General features: G+C 36.3%; 1 protein-coding gene across 3 annotated transcripts in view; it reads left to right on the forward strand.

The window, feature by feature from the left end:
• GCC2 (GRIP and coiled-coil domain containing 2) overlaps positions 1-27,617 on the forward strand; it is a 54,040-nt gene that overhangs the window by 24,656 nt on the left and 1,767 nt on the right. For 2 of the 3 annotated variants that reach the window (XM_081069261.1, XM_081069262.1), the window contains exons 14-22: positions 7,569-7,669; positions 7,765-7,842; positions 8,817-8,954; positions 10,183-10,304; positions 12,056-12,232; positions 14,385-14,602; positions 16,220-16,402; positions 17,420-17,559; positions 19,305-19,506. In XM_081069261.1, coding sequence (XP_080925387.1) covers positions 7,569-7,669; positions 7,765-7,842; positions 8,817-8,954; positions 10,183-10,304; positions 12,056-12,232; positions 14,385-14,602; positions 16,220-16,402; positions 17,420-17,559; positions 19,305-19,506 — 1,359 coding nt within the window. Of the gene's footprint in view, positions 1-7,568; positions 7,670-7,764; positions 7,843-8,816; positions 8,955-10,182; positions 10,305-12,055; positions 12,233-14,384; positions 14,607-16,219; positions 16,403-17,419; positions 17,560-19,304; positions 19,507-27,617 lie in introns of all 3 variants that reach the window. The other variant, XR_013994665.1, reaches the window with a different exon arrangement.

Genomic DNA, 27,617 nt, shown 5'->3' on the forward strand with positions numbered 1-27,617 from the left:
TTGTTCATTTATTCTATTCTTTAGATTCCACATATAAGTGAGATCATATGGTATTTGTCTTTCTCCATCTGACTTATTTCACTTAGTGTAATGTTCTCTAGGTCCATCCATATCATTGCAAATGGTAAGATTTCATTCTTCTGTATGGCTGTGTAATACTCCATTGTATAAATGGACCCCAGTTTCTTAATCCAGTCGTCTACTGGACATTTCGGTTGTTCCCATGTCTTGGCTATTGTATATAGTGCTGCAATAAACATAGTGGTGCATGTATTTTTTCAAATTAGTGTTTTGGATTCTATCTCTGGATAGATACCTAAAAGTGGAATTGCTAGGTCATAAGATAGTTCAATTTTCAGTTTTTTGAGATGAGATACTTCCATCCTGATTTCCATAGTGGCTGCACCGATCTGCAATCCCACCAGCAGTGCATGAGGGATCCCTTTTCTACACATCTTCGCCAGCACTTGTTGTTTGATTTATTGATGATAGCCATTCTGACTGGGGTGAGGTGGTATCTCATTGTGGTTTTTGTTTGCATTTCTCTAATGGTTAGTGAGGTTCAGCATTTTTTCATATGTCTGTCTGCCATCTGTATGTCCTCTGCCAATTTTTTAATTGGGTTGTTTGTTGTTTTGGTATTGAGTTGAATGAGTTTTTTTAATAAATTTTGGATATTAACCCCTTATTAGATGTGTCATTGACACATATCTTCTCCCATTCTGTAGGATGCCTTTTTGTTTTATTGATGGTTTCCTTTGCTCTGAAAAAGCTTTTTAGTTTGATGTAATCTCATGTTTATTTTTCCTTTTACTTCTCTTGCCCAAGGGGATATATCAGTAAAAATATTACTAAGTGTAATATCTGCAAATTACTTGCTATATTTTCTTCTAGGAGTATCATGGTTTCAGATCTTACAATTAAGTCTTTAATCCACTTTGAATTTATTCTTATATATTGTGTAAGGAAGTGATTGATCCACTTTCATTTTTCTGCATGTGTCTCTCCAGGTTTCCCAGAACCATTTATTGAATAGACTTTCTTTACCCTATCATAAATTCTTGCTTCTGTTGTCGTAGATTAAATCACCATCTAGGCATGGATTTGTTACTGGGCTCTCTATTCTGTTCCATTTATCTATGTATCTGTTTTTATGCCAGTACCATGCTGTTTTGATTACTGTAGTCTTGTAGTATGATTTGATGTCAGGTATTATGATACCTTCCACTTTGTTCTTATTTCTTGAGATTGCCGTGGCTATTCAGGGTCTTTTATGGTTCCATATAAATTAGGATTATATGTTCTATTATAGAGGTACTCTTTATTTGTCTCCCCTTTTGTCCTTTTTGCTACTTTTGATATACATTTTACTTCTAATGTAATAAACATAATACATTGTTGTTTTTGTTTGAAAGTAGTTATTTTTTGAAGTAGAGGTCAGCAAACGATGGCCCACAGCCAGCTGCCTGTTTTTGTAAATAAAGGTTTTGTTGAAACACAACCACGTTCATTTGTTTGTGACTACTTTCATGCTACAACAGCAGTTAAGTAGTTGTAACAGAGACAACTGTATGGCCAGCAAGCCTATAATATTTATTATCTGACCATTTCAAGTGTTTACCAACCTCTGTTTTAAAGAAATGAAAAGCTAAAGAATTAGTTTTTAATACTTATCTACACGTTTATCATTTCTTGTGCTCTTCATTCCTTCATGTACATCCAGATTCCATCAGGTGTGACTTTGAAGAACTTCCTTTAACATATCTTGTGGTATAGGCCATAGGCATTGAATTCTCTCATGTATTGTTTGTCTGAAAAAGTCTTTAATTTGCCTTCCTTTCTGAAATATACTTTTGCTGGATGTAGAATTTTTTGATGTGCCTTTGTGTGTTTTTCCTTGTTTGTATCCTGCTTGTGATACATTGAGCTGCTTTGCCGTATGGAGTTTTTATAGTTTTCTTGAAGTTGGTCATATTTTAGGCCATTATTTCCCTTAATATATTGTCTAAACCTCCCTTTCCCCCCCCCTAGATTTCTAATTACACATGTTAGAATATTTAATACAGTTCTGTAGGTCAGTGATATTCTGTTCATTTTTCTTCATTTTTCATTTTTTGAGCATCTTTTTGAATAGTTTATATTATTATGTCTTTAAATTCTTTTACCTGCAGTATCTAATCTGTTCATCTCCCATCTCGTGACGTTTTCACTTTAGATATTGTCTTTTTTCTTTAATCCCTAGAAGTCCCATTTTTTTTCCATTTATTTCTTCTTTATGTTCATGTTTTCTTTTAAATCCTTGAGAAGATTTTTTTTTTAAAGACTTTTTTTTCATTGGGAAGGGGAACAGGACTTTATTGGGGAACAGTGTGTGCTTCCAGGTCTTTTTCCAGGTCAACTTGTCCTTTTAATCTTAGTTGTGGAAGGCGCAGCTCAGCTCCAGGTCCAGTTGCCATTGTTAGTTGCAGGGGGCGCAGCCCACCATCCCTTACACGAGTCGAGGAATTGAGCCAGCTACCTTGTGGTTGAGAGCCCGCTGGCCCATGTGGGAATCAAACTGGCAGCCTTCGGAGTTAGGAGCATGGAGCTCTAACTGCCTGAGCCACTGGGCCGGCCCCCTTGAGAAGTTTTTTAGCTATTAATGTTTTAATTTCATTGCTTGCTAATTCCACCATTTCTTTAATTTCTGGTGTGTTTCTACTCATTGGGTTTTTTTCTTTTGTTTATGTCATGTTTTCCTGCTTCTTTGCATGGGACGTAATTTTTTATTGGATGTGAATTTGACATTGTTGAATGCTAGATTTTTAAATATTCATTTGAAGAGTTATACTTTGACAGGCAGTCAAATTATTTGTGGATCAGTGTTATCCTTTTATGGCTTGTTTTTTATGTTTTTTAGAACAAGTGTACAGTGGGATCTAGTTCAATCTCACCACTAAGGTGGGGATCTCCTGAGTGCTCATATATTCAACAAAGTCTCTTACTCTGGCTGGGGGGAATTTGAATAATTTATAGCCTTGTGTAAAATCTTGGAATTGTTCAGATTACAGCTCCTTGTTCATTGTTCTTTCCCCAGTCATTTTTCTTTGCATCTCAGAAGACCTCTACTCAATTTGGTTTTCTCCTTCTGCACAACAGTCTAAAAATTGCCTTCAGGAAGAAAGCTGGGACTATATAATAGAGCTCACCTTGTTTGTTTGTTTACCTCCCCTCCGGGATCATAGTCCTACATTGCTTATTGTCCAATGTCAGAAGACAGGTGTTTTCATATATTTTGTTGTTTTCTTTTTTTTTTTTAAAGAAAGAATGAAAGTCATTAAATGTCATTGTCTTATTTCTTTTTCAGTCACCCCACCCTCACTCCCCTGGGGTAATCGTCTTGTTCCCTGTCTGTGGGTCTATTTATATTTTGTTTTGTTTAATCATTTTTTTTTAGATTCCACACATAAGTGAAATGATACGGTATTTGTCATTCTTTGTCTGCCTTATTGCACTTAGCATAACACCCTCTAAGTCCATTCAATATTGAGGTGTAGAACTATTACAATAAGGTCAGACATGAGATCAAGACATAAAATATGTTTTTTCTACCTTTGTTATGACTGAGGTCTCCCATAAATTTGCCTTTGAGCTTCTCAGAGGCCAGAGCAAAAACAGAAAGACTATCGGTTACAAGGTTTACAGTATCCACAGTATTAGAACAAATGTGATGCTTCTGAGAGGCACAGCTTTTCCTGGTGCTCTGATGTGTGAGATAACTTTTCTTAGGCATTTTATAAAAGGCCTGTGTCATATGGGAACAATGGTCCCAGAACTGACTTGGATATCACACAGTATCCATAGAGCTTTTTAGAAAGCCCTAGCGCAGATGTAAAGAATCAGAATCTTAAAGGGTGGGGCCTTGAAATCTGTGTTTTCAAAAGCCTCCTATGTCATTTTGAAGTTCATCCTAGCTTAGGAGTGTCAAACATCTACACATAGCAAAATTAAAACTACCAGTTTAATAAACGGTGTTAGGTAACACCGTTTATTGTGTACATAAGTATATTTTTATTACTTAAAAAGTACATAAGTTTATTGTGTACATAAGTACATAAGTATAGTTTACAACTGGGAGCTTTCAGATTCAAAGCCTGATAGCTCAAGGGTATGATGTCACAGGATGACTTAGAAAGTGAAAATGAGGAAGTTGTTGAACCTTTATAATGTTTTGTTATTATGGTGGGGGTTTCCAGCCCACGAGGGATTAGTTAAAAATGATTATTGGATATCATTTTTAGGAAGATGACTTAAGTTTATTTTATGATTATCAGAGAGGGTTACAAATTAACTTATTTTGCAGAATAAGCTAAATTAAGTTTCCTTTATTGTAGCTTAAATGGTTTTTGTCTGCTCAGGGAATTTTTCAAGTCCAGTCACTATTTTGTATTTAATTTTAACAGTATCACTGATAATTTGGACTTGTATTCTCAGTGTTATCCTCACAATTAATAAAATAGCAAATCACCCATGACTGTTTGGTAATGCACGATTCATTCAGCTTGTGGCCAAATCTCAGTTCAATAAAGGAGATTCCAAGAATGAGTAACCTAATGAAGTCCAAGTATGCAGAGTTCTGATTATCTGCCTATATTCAGGGATAAAATTTAGACCGGTCAGACAATTGAACAGATTGTATAGTTTCCAGACCATGCACTATGCATAAATGGTTAATGAACGATGATGCATATACCATGTCTTCCAGCTACGTTCTTGGTGCAAATTGAATAGCAGAACTTAAGGTTATATTCCGAAAATGCAAACGTTTGCTTTTGTGAATTAGTGAATCCGTATACTTTTGGTAGTCAGCTAGCTGAAAGAGAGGCTGATACCTTGGAACAACTGGAAAGAGGTGCTTATTCTAGAAGATTACCCATTCCTCACTGATAAGTAAGTACAGAAATAAGTGGCCCAGGCAGTGAATGCTACGAGTCAGAAAGGAGAGAGGTCTTATGGACTGAGACACTTAAAATTTGGCGCTCAGGTTGAGCCTTGAAGATGAGATTTGGATTGGGGAAGGGTATTCTTTCTGCAGCTGCAGTATGAGCAAAAGCTAAAATAATTTTGAAAGACTTGACTAGTTGGAGTGAAGGTTTTATCTGTTAGGGAGAAGTGAAGTATAATTAGGAAGGTGTTTTTCATCCAGTTCACGAAGTACCTGAATACCAGAATGTTTTGGGGACCTTCTTAAAGACAGTGGAGAAGGTTTACCTGCCTAGTGTATCAAATTAATTAGAATGGTGTAGAATCTTAGAAAAGCCACCAGCCTTATGGCAGCAAAGACCATGGAAGTCTGGGTTAAGGAGTTGTGGTAGAATAGAAAGAAGATAAGGAAGCATCAAGACAATGTTCCATGCAAAAAGAAAAAAAAATTTGTTTTTGACTCATTCTGCCTAATGAATTAGGAATGTCAATCTTAATCTCAAATCTCTAAGACACTGGACCCCAGTTTAACTTTTCTTCTTAATTCTCATTACTTTCTCACAGGTAAAGAGGACTACTCATTTTTCCTGAGATAAGATTTAACTGTATATTTCATCTGCTGTTGCTCTTCCTTTCATGCCCTTGCCCTCCCACCCCCATATTCGTTCACCTTTTGAAATCCTTCCTAATCTTACATGTTTCCTGTTCTATTTAATCTTCCTTGTCCTGTGCAAACTTTATATAACCTTTAGTCTGTGTGTTCCCCATAGCTTATTGTATTTCGGGTTTTTTTTTATAGATTTTATTGGGGAAGGGGAACAGGACTTTATTGGGGAACAGCGTGTACTTCCAGGACTTTTTTTTCCAAGTCAAGTTGTTGTCCTTTCAATCTTAGTTGTGGAGGGTGCCATTCAGCTTCAAGCTGTTGTCCTTTCAGTCTTAGATGTGGAGGGAGCAGCTCAGCTCCAGGTCCAGTTGCCGTTACTAGTTGCAGGGGGCACAGCCCACCATCCCTTGTGGGAGTCGAGGAATCCAACCGGCAACCTTGTGGCTGAGAGGACATGCTCCAACCAACTGAGCCATCCGGGAGCTCAGCAGCAGCTCAGCTCAGAGTGCCTTGTTCGATCTTAGTTTCAGGGGGTGGAGCCCACCATCCTTTGCGGGACTCGATGAATTGAACTGGCAACCTTGTGGTTGAAGCCCACTGGCCCATGTGGGAATTGAATTGGCAGTCTTCTGAGTTAGGAGCATGGAGCTCTAACCGCCTGAGCCACCAGGCCGGCCCCTGTATTTTATTCTTAACATTTATATTTTGCTTTACGTTATCACGTAAGATGTTATCCCCTAATTTTATTCTATGTATTCTTTGAACTCAGGGACTTACTATATCTTGCTTATCATAATGCCTGGAGCATTTAACAAAGACTTTGTATGTAATTTGTGCTTTATGAAATGCTTTTTAGAACTGGGTAAATAGTTGCCAGAGAATAACTGAATAAGATTCATCATAAAAAGGCACAGAAAAGATTTATTTTTACAGAACACCTATTCATATTTACCAAGCAATACAATCTATATAGGTGCATTTAACTTGATAAAGTTAACCATTGCTTGTAAGATCTGCTTTTAGCAGCACGGTTACAGGGCCAGTATAACTGGTCTAGACTAGGTGTCAAACACACTTTTTACTGTAAAAGACCAAATAGTAAATCTTCATGGCTTCCACGTGGTCTCTATCATATAGTCTTCCACAACAGGCTGTGACCAGATTTGGTCTGCTGGTTGTAGATGGGTACCTGTGATCTAGATAATGAATCCACACTTTTCTATTTGATATTTGTTTCTTCTTTACCTCTGTTAGCATAACATTTTTGTTTTCCTTATGTTTCAATTTGTTCCTCAGTGAACTAGTTTTCACTGACAGTCCCTTTAAAACAATTAGTATCACAAAAATGGACAACCAGGTATTTGCCTCTGATGTGATACCATTAGAAATACATAGCACCTATTTTGAAGTATTTCCTAAAGTCTTTATCTTTACCTATATAGTTAAGTATATACCTTTATTTTAGAAATTTATACTAAAATATTTACAGATGAATTGTTAAAAAAAAACAACCCAAAAACAGTGGGGCACTAGGGTAAGGGTATATAGGTAGGGATTGGCAAACTTGCTTTATAAAGGGCCAGACCATAAATATTTCAGGCTTTGCAGGCCATATAGTCTCTATTACCTTTAGTCAAGTCTACCATTGTTGCACTAAAGCAGCCTTAAACAATATGCAAACAGATGAGCCTGGCTGTGTTTTAATAAAACTTATTCACCAAGATAGGCAGCAGCCAGATTTGGCCTGTGGGCCTGACTCCTGGTCCGGGTGAAGAAGATTGGCCACGTGTTGGTAATTGTTAAAGCCAGGTGATGGGCACAGTGGGGTTTGTTGTACTGGTGTCACTATTGTTGTATATGTTTGAAATGTCCCATAATAAAAGGCTTAGACAAGTTTCTTTAAAAGGTATATTAATACGATACGAAGAAAAGACTCATCATTTACTTGATTCACTCATAAACATTGTTTCTTCTTTTCTGAAATTATTTCTTGTACTAGGTTCACTACAGTGTTCATTGCAACAATATGAAGAAAAAAACACCAAAATCAAGCAATTGCTTGTGAAGACCAAGAAAGAACTGGCAGATTCAAAGCAAGCAGTATGTTAATTTCTCAGTTTCATATTTCAATACTTATTCGTAGTGTATTTATGAATAACTTCTTTTTTTAATTTAACAAGATTCTCATTCTGTAGGAAACTGATCACTTAATGCTTCAAGCATCTTTAAAGGGCGATTTGGAGGCAAGCCAACAGCAAGTAGAAGTCTATAAAGTAAGATTCTTTTTACTTTTTAAGATTTAGAAAAAATTTTCCATGTAGAAGTAAGGTACCTTTTAGGGATTTTGCTAAATATTATTGTGTGTGTGTGTGTGTGTGTGTGTGTGTGTATATATATGTATATATTTTTACACACAGATATACATATAACTCGTATATACATGGAGTTGGCCCTCTGTATCTGTGGGTTTTATACCTTTGGATTCAACCAACCGCAGATCATAAACAGTATTTCCGATCCCCAGTTGGGAATCTGCAGGTGTGGGGGTCCATCTGTATGCATTGTTCTCTGCCATATTATATAAGAAACCTGGGTATCCTTGGATATCGGTATCCATGAGGGGATGGGGGAGGTCCTAGAACCAATCACCTGCAGATACTGAGGGTCGATTGTATTTTTTTCCCTCTAAATATTCTTCTTCAACATTTTCAGTAAGTAGAAGCAATAAGCCAGGTATGGCATATAGCTGAGGTACACCATTTAGCTTAAGCTAGATTCATTTCATGTATTGGAAAATCCATAATACACTAAAAATAGTGCAACATCAAAACAAGGCCCCAAACCTGCATCTAAACTTTCTAAATGATAGTATAGTCACAGGAATCAGTTTATAAAATGGCTTTATATGTTTATTATATGTTGTATTTACATTATTATTTACAAATATTTTTATATCTATACATAATATCTTAAGGTGTTTGATTAAACATTGAACTATAAACATGTAGTCCGGAATTTTTTCATGATTGATTTATTTTAATTGAAGGAAAATTAAAAAGTTCCTTAAGAAAAAGTTCTACTCATATTCTCTCCACTCTTTCAATAATAATAGACGAAAAATTCTGATATTTAATTATGTCCCGTATGTCTACTCATGTCTCAAAACTCAAATTTAGGTTTAAGGAAAAACTGTTTAACCAATGAAGATCATAGTTACTAGAGTTTAACTGAAAGATTTTCCCTCCAGATTCGGCTGGCTGAAATAACATCTGAGAAACACAAAGTTCATGAGCACCTGAAGACCTCTGCAGACCAGCACCAGCGCACGTTGAAAGCATACCAGCAAAAAGTGACAGCCCTTCAGGAAGAGTGTCGTGTTGCCAAGGTTCGTTCTTCACATAGGAGGAGCATGTCACAGATGTTACTGTCATCTAGCAAGCAGTTTACTTGAGGGCTGTGGTCTCGTTTTAGTGTTTGCTGTTATTTAAGAGTGCTTAAATACTGGGTTCCGCTCATCTGATCCTAACCCCAACCCTGTCATCACATAACTTTTTCTTTTTTTGCTGAATGAAAAGTTACATGGGTTCATGTTTTTGTTTCAACCTTGTTTTGCAATGTCTGTGTGGAAGAAAGTTACTTTTTTTTCAAGTTTCTATTAAAGAAGTATTATAGTTCTTTCTGAGCGCTAAATGATTATAAAATACCGTGTTTCCCCGAAAATGAGACCTAGCCAGACAATTAGCTCTAATGCATCTTTTGGAGCAAAAATTAATGCAAGACCCGGTCTTCTTTTACTATAAGACCGGGTGTAATATAATGTGATATAATAATATAATATAATATAATAATAAAATATAATATAATATAAAATATAATATAATATAAAATAAAATAAAATATAATATAATATAATGTAATGTAATGTAATGTAATATATAATGTTACCGGGTCTTACATTAATATAATATAAGACCGGGTCTTATTATATAAGACCCGGTCTTATATTAATTTTTGCTCCAAAAGATGCATTAGAGCTGATTGTCTGGCTAGGTCTTATTTTCAGGGAAACAAGGTAATAATCTAGTAACATGGCTGTTTGGGTCTACTTAACCGTTATACAAAACAGACAGTATAGTAGCTTTGTTGGAGGTGCAGGGAGTTTACAGATCACTTCAGGAAAGTGGAAGACCTAGAATTTAACTCTTGTCACTCTCTTTTGAAAACTGAAGTTCAAGTAACTTAATTTCTTTAATTTTTCTTGTATTTATAAAAAGAGGAAGCATCATAAGTGAAAATCTTCCTAAACTTCCAAAGGCAAATAGTGCCATTATAAAATTTATGGGTAGTTAATTAATCTACCAGGGAAGAAAACATGGTAGAAGCATGCCTTATCAGACAAGGTAATATTATTAAAAATCTTTTAAAAAGCATAAGGCCAACAGAAACATACTTTTTAGCCAAAGTTAATTGGGGAACTAAAGAGTATCAGCCATTTTCCTCATTTTCAAAACCAGATTTTCTTCTTAATTCATTAATCTCTGAAAGAAAATAGGAGGATCATGTTATAATAGAAAATGCAATAGAAAAATATTTCTCTCTTTTAAATGTTATAGGCCGAACAAGCTGCTATAACCTCTGAATTTGAGAGCTACAAAGTCCGAGTTCATAATGTTCTGAAACAACAGAAAAATAAATCTGTGTCTCAGGTTGAAACCGAGGGAACTAAACAAGAAAGGTAAAGTCTGAATTATAAAAAATATGCAGGGTTTTTCTCCTCAAGGCAGATTCTCTACCAAGTAAGTTGTAATCCTACTTTGATTTCTTTAGACTGTGTAATTTTATATGTAATTACCAATGAGAACAGTTTTCGGTTTCACTGTGTCCCCAAACAGCAACAGGGAAACGTCACTATGAAGGGCATTGTTACAAATGCAAAATTATGTGTAAAGTAAACGGTGAAACCAGGATGTAGTCTTTGAGATGTAGGTAGAATAATTTCATCTTGTACAATCTAGTCATAATAGAAATAACAGACATTAAAGTTACATTATGATTAGTTTTCCAATTTTGAAGATTTAGAAGTAGAATAAAAATGCTTCCGTGATATACTGATTCACCATTAATTATGCTAAACAGAAGTTGCCAAACATTTTACTTTTCTCAAAAAATTTTAAACTGAGTACTAAATTTCGTCTAGAATTAAATTTTTCTTAAGTTTATGAGCGTCTCAATTTGTATTTCAATAGTATATTGTTTAATACTTCTTTAACACTAGCACACAAATCACTTTTGTAAATTGTTTAAAAATATATTAGGAATAAAAGATAGGGCATTCTACAGCTTGTGTTACGTTTTCCTGAGTAGAAGTTCAGTGTGAAAGCAGTTTTATATCTGGCTTTTACTATTCTGAGTAGGACGAAATATCCTGCAATGTTTGTATGTTTATGTTTGCATTACTATTCGTTTATGTGTCTATTAAATATAGGAACTGTAGGCGGAAAATGATGAGATATTTATAAATAGCTCATCTTAAAGCTGAAGTTGAATATTGACACAATATAAAAATGTCACCATGTGCAAGACTTAAAAACTTTAATCATGCCAGAATTTGGGGGTCAGATTGTTTTAATGTAAATGTCTTAGGTTGCTTTTACTTTTTTATACATTACTTAAAAAAAAAAAAGACCTAATAGTGCATTGTACCAGTTGTGGCAAAATTATGGGTTGGAATGTGATACCGTGTTTCCCCAAAAATAAGACCTAAACAGATCATCAGCTCTAATGCGTCTTTTGGAGCAAAAATTAATATAAGACCTGGTCTTACATTATATTAAAATAAGACCCGGTATTATATTATATTATATTTATTATATTGTATATTATATTATGTTATATTACATTATGTTATATTTATTATATTATACTATGTTATAATTTATTGTATTATACCCGGTTTTATATTAAAATAAGACTGGGTCTTACATTAATTTTTGCTCCAAAAGATGCATTAGAGCTGACGTTCTGGCTAGGTCTTGTTTCCATGTTAGCTACAAAATCCTGGTTTCCCAGGGACTTTCGTTCTCCAGGGACTTTGTTTACCTATAACTTGGTCTGATGTACCATTCTCATAATGGTTAGAACTGTATGATTTTTTAAAATTATTATTAATGGCATAGTCTTACAACATAAAATAGGTTATTTTGATGCCATTTATGGTCTACTCCATTTGAACATGAAATTGATAAGTTCAGAGACTTTTTGTAAATCTGTAGTGCCTGAGATCTAAAATCTGAGTATAGTGTCTTTTTGCATTGTATTTAATCCTAGTCTCTGAAGTCTTCTGATTGTTATAGTTCCTTTGGAATCATCTATAACAATAGCAGGAGTATGACATTGAAAGATTAAATGCTAAAAATAAAATTTACCTGAAACCACAAAATCATGTTCACCTCTTTCAAAAAATTTTTTAAATTATTTCTGTTTTAGAGAACACCTGGAAATTCTGGTTGACCAACTGAAAATCAAATTACAAGATGCCCAAAATAATTTACAAATCCATGTATCTGAACTTCAAACATTACAGTCTGAACACGATACTCTGCTAGAAAGGCACAACAAGATGCTACAGGAAACTGTGTCCAAAGAGGCAGAGCTCCGGGAAAAGTAAGGTTGCTAGCAGCACTAACAGTATTTGTACCAGCAGCAAAGTATTTGTTTGTTCAGGCTCCTAATGTGCTGCTCCTTGGGATAAATACAAATTGAAAAGAAGAAATAGATATTTCTAAAGGCTTGATAACTGCGTTTTCTACCTTAAAACTCTCCCTGTTGATTGTTTTTGTGCTTAGCTTTTAAAGAACAGTTAATTTTATCTACTCATTCAGTACTCTGTCTTTCCTATGGCCTTCATGGCTAGAATGTTTCATTTAGAAAAAACATTACTTTCCAAACCAGGTATGAAATTACAAACATTTTTATTTCTCTCTAGAGGAAAACATTCAAACAGCTACTGACTGAAAAGAATACGCTCTGTATTCAACTAGTCATATGATTATACTTTCGTTAGTCAGTACTTTAAATAGACATTAGGCGTATTGGCAGAATAAATAGATTATTGTGAACAAGGAACTTTGAATTCCTGTAATAAAGAAATTGGTTGCTAATATTGTATCCTAGATTGAGGAAAAGAATTCTTCATGGAGTTTTTCATTTTTAAAGTTTTTATTAAGATATAGCTAACATACAGTATTGTATTAGTTTCAGGTGTACACCGTAGTTATTCGACATTTATATACTTAAAGAAGTGAACACCATAAGTCCAGCAACCATCTCACACCATACCATGCTATTAAAATATTATTGACTATATTCCCTAGGCTGTACATTACATCCCCATGACCTGTTTGTTTTATACCTGGAAATTAGAACCTCTTATTCCCCTTCACCTTTTCCCCTTGTTTTTTAATTTTTCAATTACAGATGACATTCAATGTTACATTAATTTCAGGTGTACAGCATAGTGGTTAGACACTTACATAATTTACTAAATGATCCACCTGACTAGTCTAGTACCCACCTGGCACTATACATAATTATTACCATATTATTGACTATATTCATTTTTTTCAAACTGCCCTCCAAACCCCCTCCCATCTATCACTCTGATAAATTTAGTACCCATCTGATACCATACATAGTTATTACAGTATTATTGACTATATTTCTTATATTATACCTTATATTCCCATGACTACTTTGTAACACCTATTTGTTATTTATTTTTTTATGAAGAATGAAATTGCATTTATTGGGAAGAATTTACAACTCCATAAAAGATAGCATATACATTAAATACCTCTGTCACCTAACTCTCCCAAACTTACAGGAATTACTACCCACTTGGCATATGCTGGTCTGTTCTAATATCTTTGTTTTGTCAAAAAATGTGACACAAAATCTTAACTATACTGGGGAAATTGTTCCAGCAAAAAAACAGTCCTTTTTTCTCTATACATGGCTCGAAAGAGCCAGAGTACATTAAGCCCTACATATTAAGGGAACTAAAGATTTTATTTAGTTAGTTAGTTAGTTATTTTTATTAGTTTCAGGTGTACAACACAACATAATAGACATCTAAATACCTCATAAAGTGATAACTCCCTCAGCTTTTTCTTGTCTGGGAAGCTTCTTATCTGTCCTTTAATTCTAAATGATAGCTTTGTTGGGTAGAGTAATCTTGGTTGTAGGTCCTTGCTTTTCATCATATTGAATATTTCCTGCCAATCCCTCCTGGCCTGCAAAGTTTCTGTTGAGAAATCAGCTGACAATCTTATGGGAGCTCCCTTGTAGGTAACTAACTGCTTTTCTCTTGCTGCTTTTAAGATTCTCTCTTTGTCTTAAACCTTTGGCACATCGTAATTTTACAATTTTAATTACAGTGTGTCCTGGTGTGGGCCTCTTTGGGTTCATCTTGTTTGGGACTCTCTGTGCTTCCTGGGCTTGTATGTCCATTTCCTTCACCAGGTTAGGGACGTTTCTGTCATTATTTCTTCAAATAGGTTTTCAATTCCTTGCTCTCCCTCCTCTCCTTCTGGTACCCCTATGATGTGAATGTTGGTATGCTTGATAGTGCTTGATAGTTCTTCCCAGGTTGTTCCACAACTAGTACTATTATAGATACATGGGAGAGAAGTTAATTCGTATGTTCAGTGGATGTCTTAGGGCTAATTCTCTTGTAGGACCCAGCTGAGAAAGGCTGAGTCAACATCTTAAGTTGAAAGATCTCACGTGACTTAATCACGTTCCTCTCATCCTTCAGGTTGTGTTCAGTACAATCACAGAACATGATGATGAAGTCTGAACATGCACAGACTGTGAGTCAGCTGACATCCCAGAACAATGCCCTTCGCAACAGCTTCCGAGATCAAATGCGACACTTGCAGGAGGAGCACAGAAAGACAATGGAAACTTTGCAGCAGCAGCTCTCCAAGGTGGAAGCTCAACTTTTCCAGCTTAAGAGTGAACCAACCACAAGAAGTATGTATGTACACATGGAAACAGTTGTTCATGTTGTCATGTATTTATGTCACTCGAATACATTCTTCACAAATTCCTAAGAAAATAGAAAATTTACTAGGTGACAACCAGTGTTGATTCTGTGAGTAACGAATTTTGGATTTGCTCACTGAGAAGATATTTGAACCATTTGAGCCCTTCTAAATTATATTTACAGCAGCCTATGTAACCTGAGAATACTGATTTTCATGTATTTGTTAGCCTCCATTTAATAGAGTATTTCCTTTTCTTGGACAAAAACATACTCTGTCAGTCTCATCACATGTCTAAATTCCAGTATTCACTGGATTTGTTTGGTGTTCTTCATTATTAGTCACCAAAATATATCTATTAGAAATGTGTTAGAGAGCAAGAGGCTTAGAAATACTCAAGCAGCACTGAACTTACAGGATTGCTTGGTCTGTACAGCTGCCCTTTGAAATTTCTGATTCATTGGAATTTTAGTTCAACCACACGCAGTGTTTTATGTTCTGCTTTCTAGAAGAGATGGGAATATGTTGGCCTAGATGAGGCTACATTTTAATACTAAGTATCAGCCAAGATGAGGCTACATTTAATACTAAGGATCAACTTAATACTGTTTTCCATGGCAAATGTCACCAGGACATTGGCAGTTATGAGTCACTCATCAGGGTCAGAAACCAGCTTCAAAAAATTTTAACATCTGCCAAGAGTTAACACAAGAAATAACCAGCCAGGAAAATACTGATTGCACAAGAGATTGTAATCTAGGAATCAGCAGTAAACAGCAAAATATCAGAAATCCAGGAAATTTCTTCAACAAAAACAGCCAGAGGGCTAATGTTTGAAAGAAAATGGGAGGCAACATCATGGAATGGGAAAGAAATGAAATTTGAAGTTAAAAGACCTGGGTTAGAATTCTGGTCCCTAAACTGTGAGACCCTGGGCAGTTATTTAATTTCTCCGAACTTCAGGTTTCTTGGGATTAATAAAGTAATGTGTTTAAAGGTATCTTAGAAACCGAACAGTTGTATGCAAGTGTTTCATTATTATCAGCAAGCAGGAAAGCCCAGGAATTATAATTGATTAGTTGCCTGCCCTGGATTCTAGGTTCTTCTTGCTTGAACAGTGGAGATGTCAGCGGGAAGTAGTAGGAAACAGCAGAGGTTAAGGCATAAGGGCAGATCAGCAGGAACATCTGCTGAGCAGACGTGAGCAAGGGCGTTGTGTCAGAAAGTATGCAGCTATCTGAGGTACCTAATCCTCAGAAATAGCTAGAGTGTAGTTTTAGAATTTCTACCAATATGGATCAACAGTTCAGCCCTCTATGTTATGATCTTTGTGTTACTTAATAGTTTATCTTATCTAGCTAGTAGCAATTAATTTATGGTTTCTGCTGAAATGTCTTAAGTGGTTAAAAGTTCAATAACTAAATTTTTGGGACTGTTTTAGAAATTATTTTTTTTTTTGTCATTTACTTGTCTACAATTTATTCAAATTCCTTACCATATCGTTTCACATCCCTAGGATCATGTTAATTTTATTGTGTATCTCTGTTAATGCTAAATTTGTCAATTTTGAACACTCTCACTTCACCTTAAAAAAAAAATTCAATAGGCCCAGCTTCTTCCCACCAACCTGTGAAGAACCTTCGAGAAAGGAGAAACACCGACCTTTCCCTTCTGGACATGCATGCTGTAACCCGAGAGGAGGGAGAAGGCATGGAGACAGCTGATACGGAGTCTGTATCTTCCGCACAGTCTTTAGAGCAGCTTCTGAATTCTCCGGAAACTAAACTTGGTATGTTTCTTTGCTTAAGTATGGTTTTCTAATTTAGTTCTACTCTCTTGTCTTATTAATATTACACTAAGTTATAAATGGTTTTTTTTATGTACTCCAATAAAATTTCTTTTAGTAGTCCACTCTTTTTCAAATGGAAAACTTTCCTGCAGGATGAAACAAAAAAGAAATTTTTTTTTAATTAAAATGAATTGTGCCCTAAGCTTGAGCCAGAAATAGATGATTGGAAGTTCTATACTGGCATTAGAAAGTATGATAAATATTCTCTCACTCATCCAAGAAACACTTTTAGTTTATTCCTCTTGATGAAGTAGTAGTGCTAAATGTGCCTTATTAAGTAGTCAAGGTTTGGTATATCCTTACCTATAATGAATATTGATATCCATAGGTCAGGGGGAATCTGTCATCTTTCTGAAGTTTCAGGATCAGGAGTAGTAAGCACTGTTTGTATCCACAGCCATTGATTCTGATGTGGGTGGAAACTACAATCCTGGTTCCTTCAGGTGAAGTTAATACTGGTGCAGGCTTCACTACAGAGGGGTAACAGACTCCAGAACGAGACTTGGCATTGTGATTTTTGCTGAAATACTTGTTGACTTTGAGTAAAATTTGAATAATGATACCTACACTACCTCATTGAAAATTCTTATGAGAGTCCATGATATAAGTGACCAGTAAATCTTAATACTTCCTTCATTTATAAGTAAAATGACACAAGCTCTTAGGACATTAATAGAGGAGGGTGAGTGATAAAACTGTTTGTAGACACACAAGCCTAACAAATTTCAGAATTGGGGCTCATAGAGATTATATTCAATTATAATATATGCTTTACAACAGAGATTCTGTAAATTCAACATGTAATTAATTGAGATATATTGACCAGAAGAATGGCAACGAGAGTGGACCTGTATAATATAGCAGGGTAAAATATCTATACTGAGATATTTTTCTTATTTAGAATCTTCATCTGTAATCCTGATTTTGAAAATTAACTATTGGAACACCATCTTGCAGAGCCTCCTTTATGGCATGCTGACCTTACCAAAGAAGAATTGGTTCAAAAGCTCAGTTCTACCACAAAAAGTGCCGATCACTTAAATGGCCTGCTTCGGAAATCGGAAGCAACCAATGCGATCCTTATGGAGCAAATCAAGGTAAGGTCAAAAAACTGCGAACGAGAAGACGTACCAATTCAGTTTTCTTGACCCTCTACACACACTTACCTATGTTTAAATGTTCCCATGTCAGATATCTCCATAATATCTTGATTTTTAGTGATACTACATTCTTAAAATCAAGAAATATTAATTGCTTTTATGTCTATCACATAAATACTATTTTAATTCCTACTTTTCCTAAGATACCATAATAGATTTAGAAATTAGATAGATGTTCACAAGTCAGTATTCCACATATGCTTAAATAAAACTTAAATGGGTATAGGTCCTTAGTTTCTAAAGATAAACCATGGCACACTTCTTATTCAGATCATTCTGCTGATGTTTATGGCACTAAACTACTTTTCATAGGTTTTGGTGTAGATGGCAAAAGTGGCATAGGAAGTTTTTCCTATTTAAAGACACCAGAAACATGTAGTAACAAGATAGCTGTGGAATTGCTGAGGATTACACAAATGAGATATTTCCCCCCTGGCTCACTGATAAATCAACTGTCCAAATATAGTCATACTACTTACTGAGTAGTCCCCCTGAACCAGGCCCTGGTCTTTACATAGATTATCATATTTAATCCTATTAATCACTGGATGAAAGAACAGTTGAAGCTGATAAATGTAGCTTAATTCAAACTTGTGTCTGAAAAGCACATGCTTTTTGCCCAGTACCATGAAGGATTGCCAGCTGTCCTTGTCAAATTAATTTTTTTAATGCTGAGTTATTCAGTTATTTACAGTAAATTTTACAGTATGACATCGCACCACTAAATACAGCTCTGAATGCATCTCTGTATAAAACATTTTCTACACAGTCAAAACATTATCACATCTAACAAATCACTAACTAGCCCAATGAACCTAAGTGACTATTTAAATGTATTATTTTCATAAACATACAATCTCACGATTTCTTAGACCTTATTGTCACTTTTGAAAAATGACCCTAGGTTTTAGGACAGAGTTGGCTAACTTTCTTGGACTAACCTAAAATTATGACATAGAACAATATAATTTTTTTCACTTCAACCCAGAAATCTTTCTCAAAGACTTTAATATCCTACCATATTTTTCATATCATCCTTTGCTCCATTTTTCTGGTAGTATTTCAGATTGTCTTACATTCCAGCATTTTCACTCTATCCTGAACTAGACTCTTGTTTTGGATAAGTGCTGTTCATCCTGTAAATATAATTTCACTGCCTATCTAACTGTCTGGAGTTCTGGGAGCCGGTCAGGGGAAAGGCTTAATCATGATGCAAGTGTTCACATCAGCCCTGCTTCCAGACTCTGGCTCACACTTCTCACAATGTGTCTGTCATCCCACGTCCCTGAGCTCGCTGGTGTAGTTTCTATAGAAAGTAGAAGGTGGAGGGAGCATCATGGTACCTACCAATATAGACTACATAGTCCTCCGTTTTCATCTCCAATTTCCATGGTAACCTTTCCTTCTGAGGCAGGAGATTCTCAGTGTTTTGTGAGAGACACTCTCTCCTCTTGTTATGGTACATGATAACCAGCTGGACTGAATCATTTATAGTTCGTATGTCTCCTTTCTGTGAATTTCTTGATATTTCTCATTACATTGCTCTCCTCTCCTGGGTTCTCCTTTATTGTCATTTTGGGGGTGCATTTCAGGGGAAAGAGAAGAAAAATGTGTGTGTACAGTCTGCCATATTTAACCAGAAGCTCCTAAAACCCATTTTTAACTAATTTCTCTAACACCAGCTTCTCAAAAGTGAAATTAGAAGATTGGAAAGAAATCACCAACGAGAGAAATCTGCAGCTAACCTGGAATACTTGAAGAATGTCTTGCTACAGTTCATTTTCCTAAAACCAGGTAGTGAAAGAGAGAGGCTGCTTCCTGTAATAGATACAATGTTGCAGCTCAGCTCTGAAGAAAAGGGAAAACTTGCTGCAATTGCTCAAGGTAGGTGTAGGAGTCTTATACTTCTGTTCTACAACTTACACTAATTGTTGCCTTGTGGTTGAGACTGTGTGTGTACTTACAATCTTTTCTGTGACACTATGACTGAAAATGATAACTTCTGTTCATTTGGATGAGTTCTATCATACGTGTAACCTGCGACTAGATTTGAAAAGCTCACTTTTTAACTATGGCAACGATAGTACATTTATATAATTTTTAACATGCAGCAAAATACAGTACAGTGTTTAAGTTTGGGCTTCTGGTTCTTTGAAAATTGGATTTATAATCCTAGCATTAAGTTCTGTCAAAGAATAGGGTTTGTTTTATATCATACTTTTTTAAACATGTGTTGGCTTGTCCTCATCTACTTCCCCCTCCCCTTTACCAACGTCTGTCCAAAAATAGTCCAGAGACAGCAATCTTATGGCTCAACACTTGGTTGAGCCAATTTATGGTCTGTGTCATATCTAACAGTCCATTTTTCCAGGCATATGCAGCTTTAAAGCTGTCCTATATTTAGAACTTAGATTTTCACATCAAATTTAATACTGTGATTTCATAAACTCCTTTAGAATGATTCACATACAGCAGCTATAGTTACCTGATTTCAAACTGCATCTTAAGGATCATGGTTTCATGTCTGTTTTAGTTTTAAAACATTTTTATTGTTGACATTTTCAAGCATACATGTTACCGAACCCAGGTTCGGGGCCACTTGCTGTGTAAGACCCAGCAAGTGTTGGTGAGGAAAAAAGGTGTTTCCTTTATTCTGGATGCCGACCGCCAGGAAGATGGTGGACTGCTGTCCTGAGAAATGCCACTGTCTACTAGCCGAGGATAATCAAGGGGTTTCATAGGCATACAGGCTGGGGTAGAACGAAGAGAGATGGGGAAGTAAGTCAGGTAGGTACAAGGGCTGAAGCAACTTCCCAGGGTTTGATTTGTTTGAAGATTATGTTATCTCCAGACAGCCGGGAGCTTTATGCGTCACAGTAAAAACTGCAAGGGAGTTACAAAATGGGAGTTACAAAATGGATTCCAGCACCTGGGTACCCGAGGACTAAGGAATTACTCTTTTCCAGTTAGTGTTTTGCTGATTAACTGGATTAGTGATGTGTAGCCTGGAGAAAGGAAACAAAACAGAGTCATTAAATCATGCAGTGAGGGGGAGAAACAAAGAGAAAACAACTGAATAGTAAACTAGGAGGTGAATCAAGCTGTAGGCTAAGTTACTGATTTAAGTTTCACCCTTACATACAGAGAAAGTACTGTCATGTTCCTTGTAGGTGTCACCCATCGTGACAATTTTCAACTCATGGGCAATAGTTTGACAAGGGTAGAGCAGAGCTTGAGATTTTTTTTTATTGGGGAAGGGGAACAGGACTTTATTGGGGAACAGTGTATACTTCCAGGAATTTTTTCCAAGTCAAGTTGTCCTTTCAGTCTTAGTTGTGGAGGGCGCAGCTCAGCTCCAGGTCCAGTTGCCGTTGCTAGTTGCAGGGGGCACAGCTCACCATCCCTTGTGGGAGTCGAACTGGCAACCTTGTGGTTGAAAGGACGCGCTCCAACCGAGCCATCCGGGAGCTCAGTGACAGCTCAGCTCAAGGTGCCATGTTCAATCTTCGTTGCAGGGGGCGCTGCCCACATCCCTTGCGGGACTTGAGGAATCGAACTGGCAACCCTGTGGTTGAGAGCCCGTGCTCCAACCAACTGAGCCATCCAGTAGGCAGCACAGCTCAAGGTGCCATGTTCAATCTTAGTTGCAGCGGGCAGAGCCCACCATACATTGCGGGACTCGAGGAGTTGAACCGGTAACCTTGTGGTTGAGAGCCCACTGGCCCAAGTGGGAATCGAACCGGCAGCCTTCAGAGTTAGGAGCATGGAGCTCCAACCGCCTGTGCCACCGGGCCGGCCCCAGAGCTTGAGATTTTAAAGCAAATACCACACATATGATTTCCCCAGTGAATACTTCAACGTATACCGGACTCCCCTGTCATCTATATGCAGTTCATGTACAGTGTACCTGGGTTATCAAAAATGTCTTTACAGTATCCCAAATAGGACTCACACATTGCATTTAGTTGATGTTCCCTAAGCTTTGTTTTGTTTTTGTTATCTAGCAATTCCGTGTTCCTTTCTGTAATGTCATGTATTAGTTGAAGAAAGTGGTCATTTGTCCTGTAGAAATCCTGTTCTGGTTTTGGCATTTCAAAATAGCATTTAACTTGTTCCAGTGTTGCCTATAAATAGGAACTTAGACCCATGATTAGATCCAGGTACAATTGAGTGGGGTAGGAGATCAAAATACCTTGTAGGTATTTTTGTATACTTTCTCAGATGTCCCATCAGTCGGCCCAACATGTCTAGTTGTCCCACTTTTGATGGCGTTACCTCATCATGTTGGTGCTCTTTACCATGTTCCTCTATCCCCTGTAAGTCCTAATTAAACTAATACATCTAGAAAGTGGTCTTCAAAATGATTGGATATCTGAATCATCTGGTGTGATTATTAAAACTCAGTTTGCTGGACTCCACCCCATGTTCTGTTTCAGTGGACTTAAGGTGCGTTTTTAACAAGTTCCCAGGTGATACTGATGCTCTGGAGACCCTGTCTGGCAGCCATATCTTGACAGCCCTGCTCTGGAGGGCGGATAGAATTCAAGTTTAATATATTTTTTTAACAGGTATACTTCATAAGTAGTGCTGATAGTTTCTTTGAATCTGATTTTTTGTTTTTACAATACATCTTTCTAATGATAATTAATGATAGTAATCTCTGCTTTAATTGTAGGGTACATTTTTTTTTCTTGTCTCTTTTATTAAATTTATTGGGGTGACAATTGTTAGTAAATTTACATAGATTTCAGGTGTACAATTCTGTATTACATCATCTATAAATCCCATTGTGTGTTCACCACCCAGAGTCAGTTCTCCTTCCATCACCATATATTTGATCCCCTTTACCCTCATCACCCAACCCCCACCCCCTTATCCTCTGGTAACCACTAAATTATTGTCTGTGTCTATGAGTTTTTCTTTCTCATTTGTTTGTCTTGTTCTTTTGTTGTTTTTGGTTTATATACCACATATCAGTGAAATCATAGGGTTCTCTGCTTTTTCTGTCTGACTTATTTCACTTAGTATTATACTCTCAAGATCCATCCATGTTGTCAGAAATCCTCCTATATCATCTTTCCTTAATGCCGAATAGTATTCCATTGTGTATATATACCACAACTTCTTTATCCATTCATCTATCGAAGGAAATTTTGGTTGTTTCCATGTCTTTGTCACTGTAAACAAAGCTGCAATGAACATTGGAGTACACGTGTCTTTATAGAGAAACGTTTTCAGATTTTTTGGGTAGATAGTAGGGTACATTATTAACTGAACCACAATAGCATTTTTGTCACAAGATCCAAAATAAGAAGTGTCCATTTTTAGTAATATCGTTATCCTAAATAATAAATTTCCTTTTATACATTTTTATTTTATCAAAGCTAAAACTATTTGTTTCTTTGTAAAATTGACCAGGACTTTTGGCAGGATATATATATGTATGTGTGTATATATATGTTAGTATATATACACACATACATATATACACATAAAATATACACACATATTTATATTTTAATTAAAACGGTTTTTAATAGAACAATATGATCTCAAAATATTTAGCATATCTAATGGTCCTCTTTTTAAAGCCAAGAATGTTTAATGTAGTGTAGATGTTACTAACACTCAAGTGGCTTCTGTAAGTCGAGGGTCTGTTGATCAATACAAGATCTCAAAGAGACTAGCCTGAGGGTCCCAGTGACACCAATGTTATTGGTCATTCCACAGGGGATATATTTAGAAGTTCATTAGAAACCCAGAATTGTAAGATATACTTTGGCTAAGTCCTATAAATATAAAAGAAAGCCCCACTTATTTAGTCTAAACTAGTTTACCTTTTAAAGGTTATTGAATTCATATCTCATGTCTATGTGAGCAAATGAAAGAAAACTTATAAAAAACTAAAAACAGTTATGGTCTGGCAGTAGGTTTAGATATATAATATATGGCTTAAGAAAAGATGATTAAACTGGAAGATAAGTCAGAAAGAATTATTCAGAATTTAGCATGGAGAATCAAAAAAATTGAAAACAGAACAGTGATGAAAAACATAGAAGATAGATTGATGACATCTCACATATATTTAATAATTGAAGTTCTAGAAGGAGAGAAAGAATTGGGTAGAAACAATATTTGAAGACAGTGGCTGAAGTTTTTCCAGAATTGCTGAAGGATATCCGTCCACAGATATAAAAACTTCAATAAAATTTCAAATAGGATAAATAAAAGGAAGTCTACCTCTAGTCACATAAAAGCGAAACTGCCCCAAAAAAGGACAGAGAAAAAAATCTCAAAAGCAGCCAGAGAAAGAAGACACAGTGCTTTGTTACCTTTAAAGGAATAACAGGCTCACGATGGACTTTTCAACAGCATTAGTAGAATACTTTCTTTAGTGTGCTGTAAGAAATAACTGCCAACTTGGTAAAAATATTCTTGAAGATCTTTTCTGACAGACAGAAACTTTAAGAAGTCACCTCTGGAAATTCTCAGCAATGTACTTCATACACAAGGAAAACTTTCTAGATGGAAAGTCTGAGGTGCAAGAGGAAACATCATGGCTGAGGAAACTTGTCACCATGCTACAAATAGGGGTCCCTGGCCTCACCAGCCACAGCAAGGACATTTCTTGACCAAGACCATGAAGAATAACCTATGTTACACATGTGCGGGTGCCAGAGAGAGAGTCTGAGACACTCTTCCTGGCACTGAAAGGAATGGGACCATAAAAGCAAAGAACACAAGTATCTCTTGTGTCCTTTATGTCCTTTGAAGCAATGTTTACAACTTCTGATTTTGTGTAGAGTTTAAACAGTATAATGGATTATGAAATTAATTTGGTGGATGACATCCAGAATATTTTTTTAATAGAATAAGACAAACATCAGAATACATTGAATCTATCTAGTAAGGGTAAGACTTGCTTCTTGAAACTCTGTAGGTATATGTGTGGATGTTGGTTGTCTGGCTGATTGTATTAGCTCCTGATAGAAATTTTTTTCTTCCTATAGGTTTGGCTTGCAAATATTTGAGAAGCATTAGCTTAGGAAACAAAGTACGAGGTGTGATCAAAAAAAATATGGTGACGTCCAGCCCGGTGGCTCAGGTGGTTAGGGCTCCATGCTCCTAATGCCGTAGGCTGCCTGTTTGATTCCCACATGGGCCATTGGGCTTTCAACCACAAGGTTGTCAGTTCAATTCTTGTCAGTTCAATTCCTTGAGTCCCTCAAGGAATGGTGGGTTCTGCCCCCTGCAACTAACATAGAACACAGCACCTTGAACTGAGCTGCCTCCCAGATGGCTCAGTTGGTTGGAGTGCGTCCTCTCAACCACAAGGTTGCCAGTTCAACTCCTGCATGGGATGGTGGGCTGCGCCCCCTGCAGCTAGCAACGGCAACTAGACCTGGACCTGAGCTGCGCCCTCCACAACTAAGTTTGAAAGGACAACAATTTGACTTGGAAAAAAAGTCCTGGAAGTACACACTGTTCCCCAATAAAGTCCTAAAAAAAAACATGATGAATGTTTAAATTAAAAAAAATGTATTACAAAAAAAAAATGTATTACAGTAAAAGACATTGCCATTAATCCACCTCAAAATACTCTCCTATGCTTCAGACACACTCATCCCATCATTCTTGCCACTTTCTGAAGCAGTTCTGGAAGTCCTCTTTCGTGAGTTTCTTTAGTTGCTCTGTCATGGCTGCCTCTATGTCCTGAATCAATTCAAAACGTTTACCTTTCATGGTCATTTTGATTTGGGGGAAGAGCCAGAAGTCATCTGTTGAATAAGGTAGATGAGGACACACTGTAATGTTTTTATTTGACAGAAATTGCTGTACCAGAAGCCATATGTGACATGGAAACTTTCCGTTGTCATCACAAAATACAGTGAATGCTGCTGCCGGGTGCCATCCAACAGAAAGGCAGGGATCCTCAATACGGGAAGCAGCATTTCTAACCTTAGTAACAGTGTGTGACAAGTTTCAGCTTGTTCGTTGCCGTTTGTCGGGTGTGAGCTCTGGTTGAGAGAAGGTGTGTTTTAAAGAATGCCATAAATCATTCTCCATCATGACAATGTTCCACGTCACACATCTCTTCTGGTATAAGGCAATTTCTGTCAAATAAAAACATTACAGTGTGTCCTCATCCACCTTATTCACCAGATCTGGCACTGTGTGACTTCTGGCTCTTCCCCAAAACCAAAATGATTCAGGACATTGAGGCCGCCAGGACAGTGCAACTAAAGACACTCATGAAAGAGGAGTTCCAGAACTGCTTCAGAAAGTGGCAAGAACGATGGGATAAGTGTGATTGAAATGAGGGGGAGTGTTTTGAGGTGGATTAATGGCAATGTGTCTTTTACTGTAATGTGTTTATTTAATTTAATCATTCACCATATTTGGTCACACCTCGTAGGTTGTCCAACTCTGGCAAACGACATCAACTTCCTTGTAGTAGGTCCCCATTAAGGGCCCAACTTGTATCCCAAGCAAATGTCATGAGCTGCTAGTAGCTGCCTGTTGTATCTCTATGTAAGGTAAAACAAAGTGCCACATTAGTCCCAAAACAAGTAACATGAAAAAGACTAAGAAGTGTAGATTGTTGCTCTACTTGCAATGCAAACGTTAACTCACCCTGTTTCTTGCATATTAGATCCCAGCACAGCTCACAGGTTGCATATTCTACTTGAGATACGACTTGTGATAAGTCAACTTGGCTTCCCAAATAAGTTCATAATACAAGGATAAAACCAGACAGTGAACAGAAAAAGAAATGAAAGTGGTTTGTAAACTATAGAAAGAGTATCTCCATTTAAAATTTGGAAAATGCTTCTCTGAATGAGATCCAAATGTGGGGTATATATATGTCTGAAAACGTGTCTGGAAGGGTACATACTAAATTTAACGATGGTTACTTCTGGGGAGGGGAGGGAGAGTGAAAGATAGGACATGTAATGAAAACAGATGTTTACTTTTTTTAGGGTTGTAAAACTTTCAAATCATATATATTAATGTTACAAATCATATTAAGAAGAAAACAATAAAGACCTTTTCTGAAATTTTCCCGAAAGCCAGAATTTTTCTGAACTTCCAGACAGGATGTATTTGTGTTGATCGTTAAAAAAAGATAAAAAGAGTAATTGGAACATTCAATACAAAATGATGCAACCGCGATTGGAAAAGTTTGGCATTTTTAATAAAGTTAAACATACATTCACTTTACAACAATACTCCCAAGGTATTTATCCAAAAGAAATGAAAACCTATGTCTACACGAAAAAATGCACAAACCTCGTGAACATACTAAAAATCACTGAATTATATACTTTACAAAGGTGAATTTTATGGTATGTTGAATTCGTTTTCAAAAATTTTAAATTAAAAACCTGTGCACAAATGTTTACAGCAGCTTTTTTTTTAAATTGCTAAAAACTAGAAACAACTTAGGTATCCTTCATCGGTCAATGAATAAACACCGTGGAATACTATTCAGCAGTAAAAAGGAATGAAATGATACACACAGCAACGTGGATTGTTCTCAGATGCATTGTGCTAAATGAAAGAAGCCACACTTAAAAAGACTATATATGATGTGGTTCTGTTTATATGAGTTTCTGGAAGAGACAAAGCTATGAGGACAGAAAACAGATCAGTGGTTGCAAATGAGTGTGGGGGGTGCTGACTAAAAAGGGTCCTGAGAGAACTTTGAGGTGGTGGAAGTGCGTTTATACCTTGGTTGGGGTGGTGGTGCTTTACCTAAAAAGGGTGAATTTTACTGTAAGTAAATTATACCTCGAGAAGCCTGATTTTTAAATGAATAGTAAAAACAGTTGTTTAGGGTTTGTGTTGGTTTGGTTTTGAGATTTACCATAAATCTCTTGATTTTAAATTCTAAGTTAAGTTATGGAAAGGCTTCTGTTTTAAAAGAATGTAAAAGATTCCCCTTATTTTCAAAAATACTTAATTGTGCTGGGGGCTTTATTTTGGAATTAACA

The sequence above is a fragment of the Rhinolophus hipposideros genome (assembly GCF_964194185.1).
Source record: "Rhinolophus hipposideros genome assembly, chromosome: 12".
Classification (NCBI taxonomy): domain Eukaryota; kingdom Metazoa; phylum Chordata; class Mammalia; order Chiroptera; family Rhinolophidae; genus Rhinolophus; species Rhinolophus hipposideros.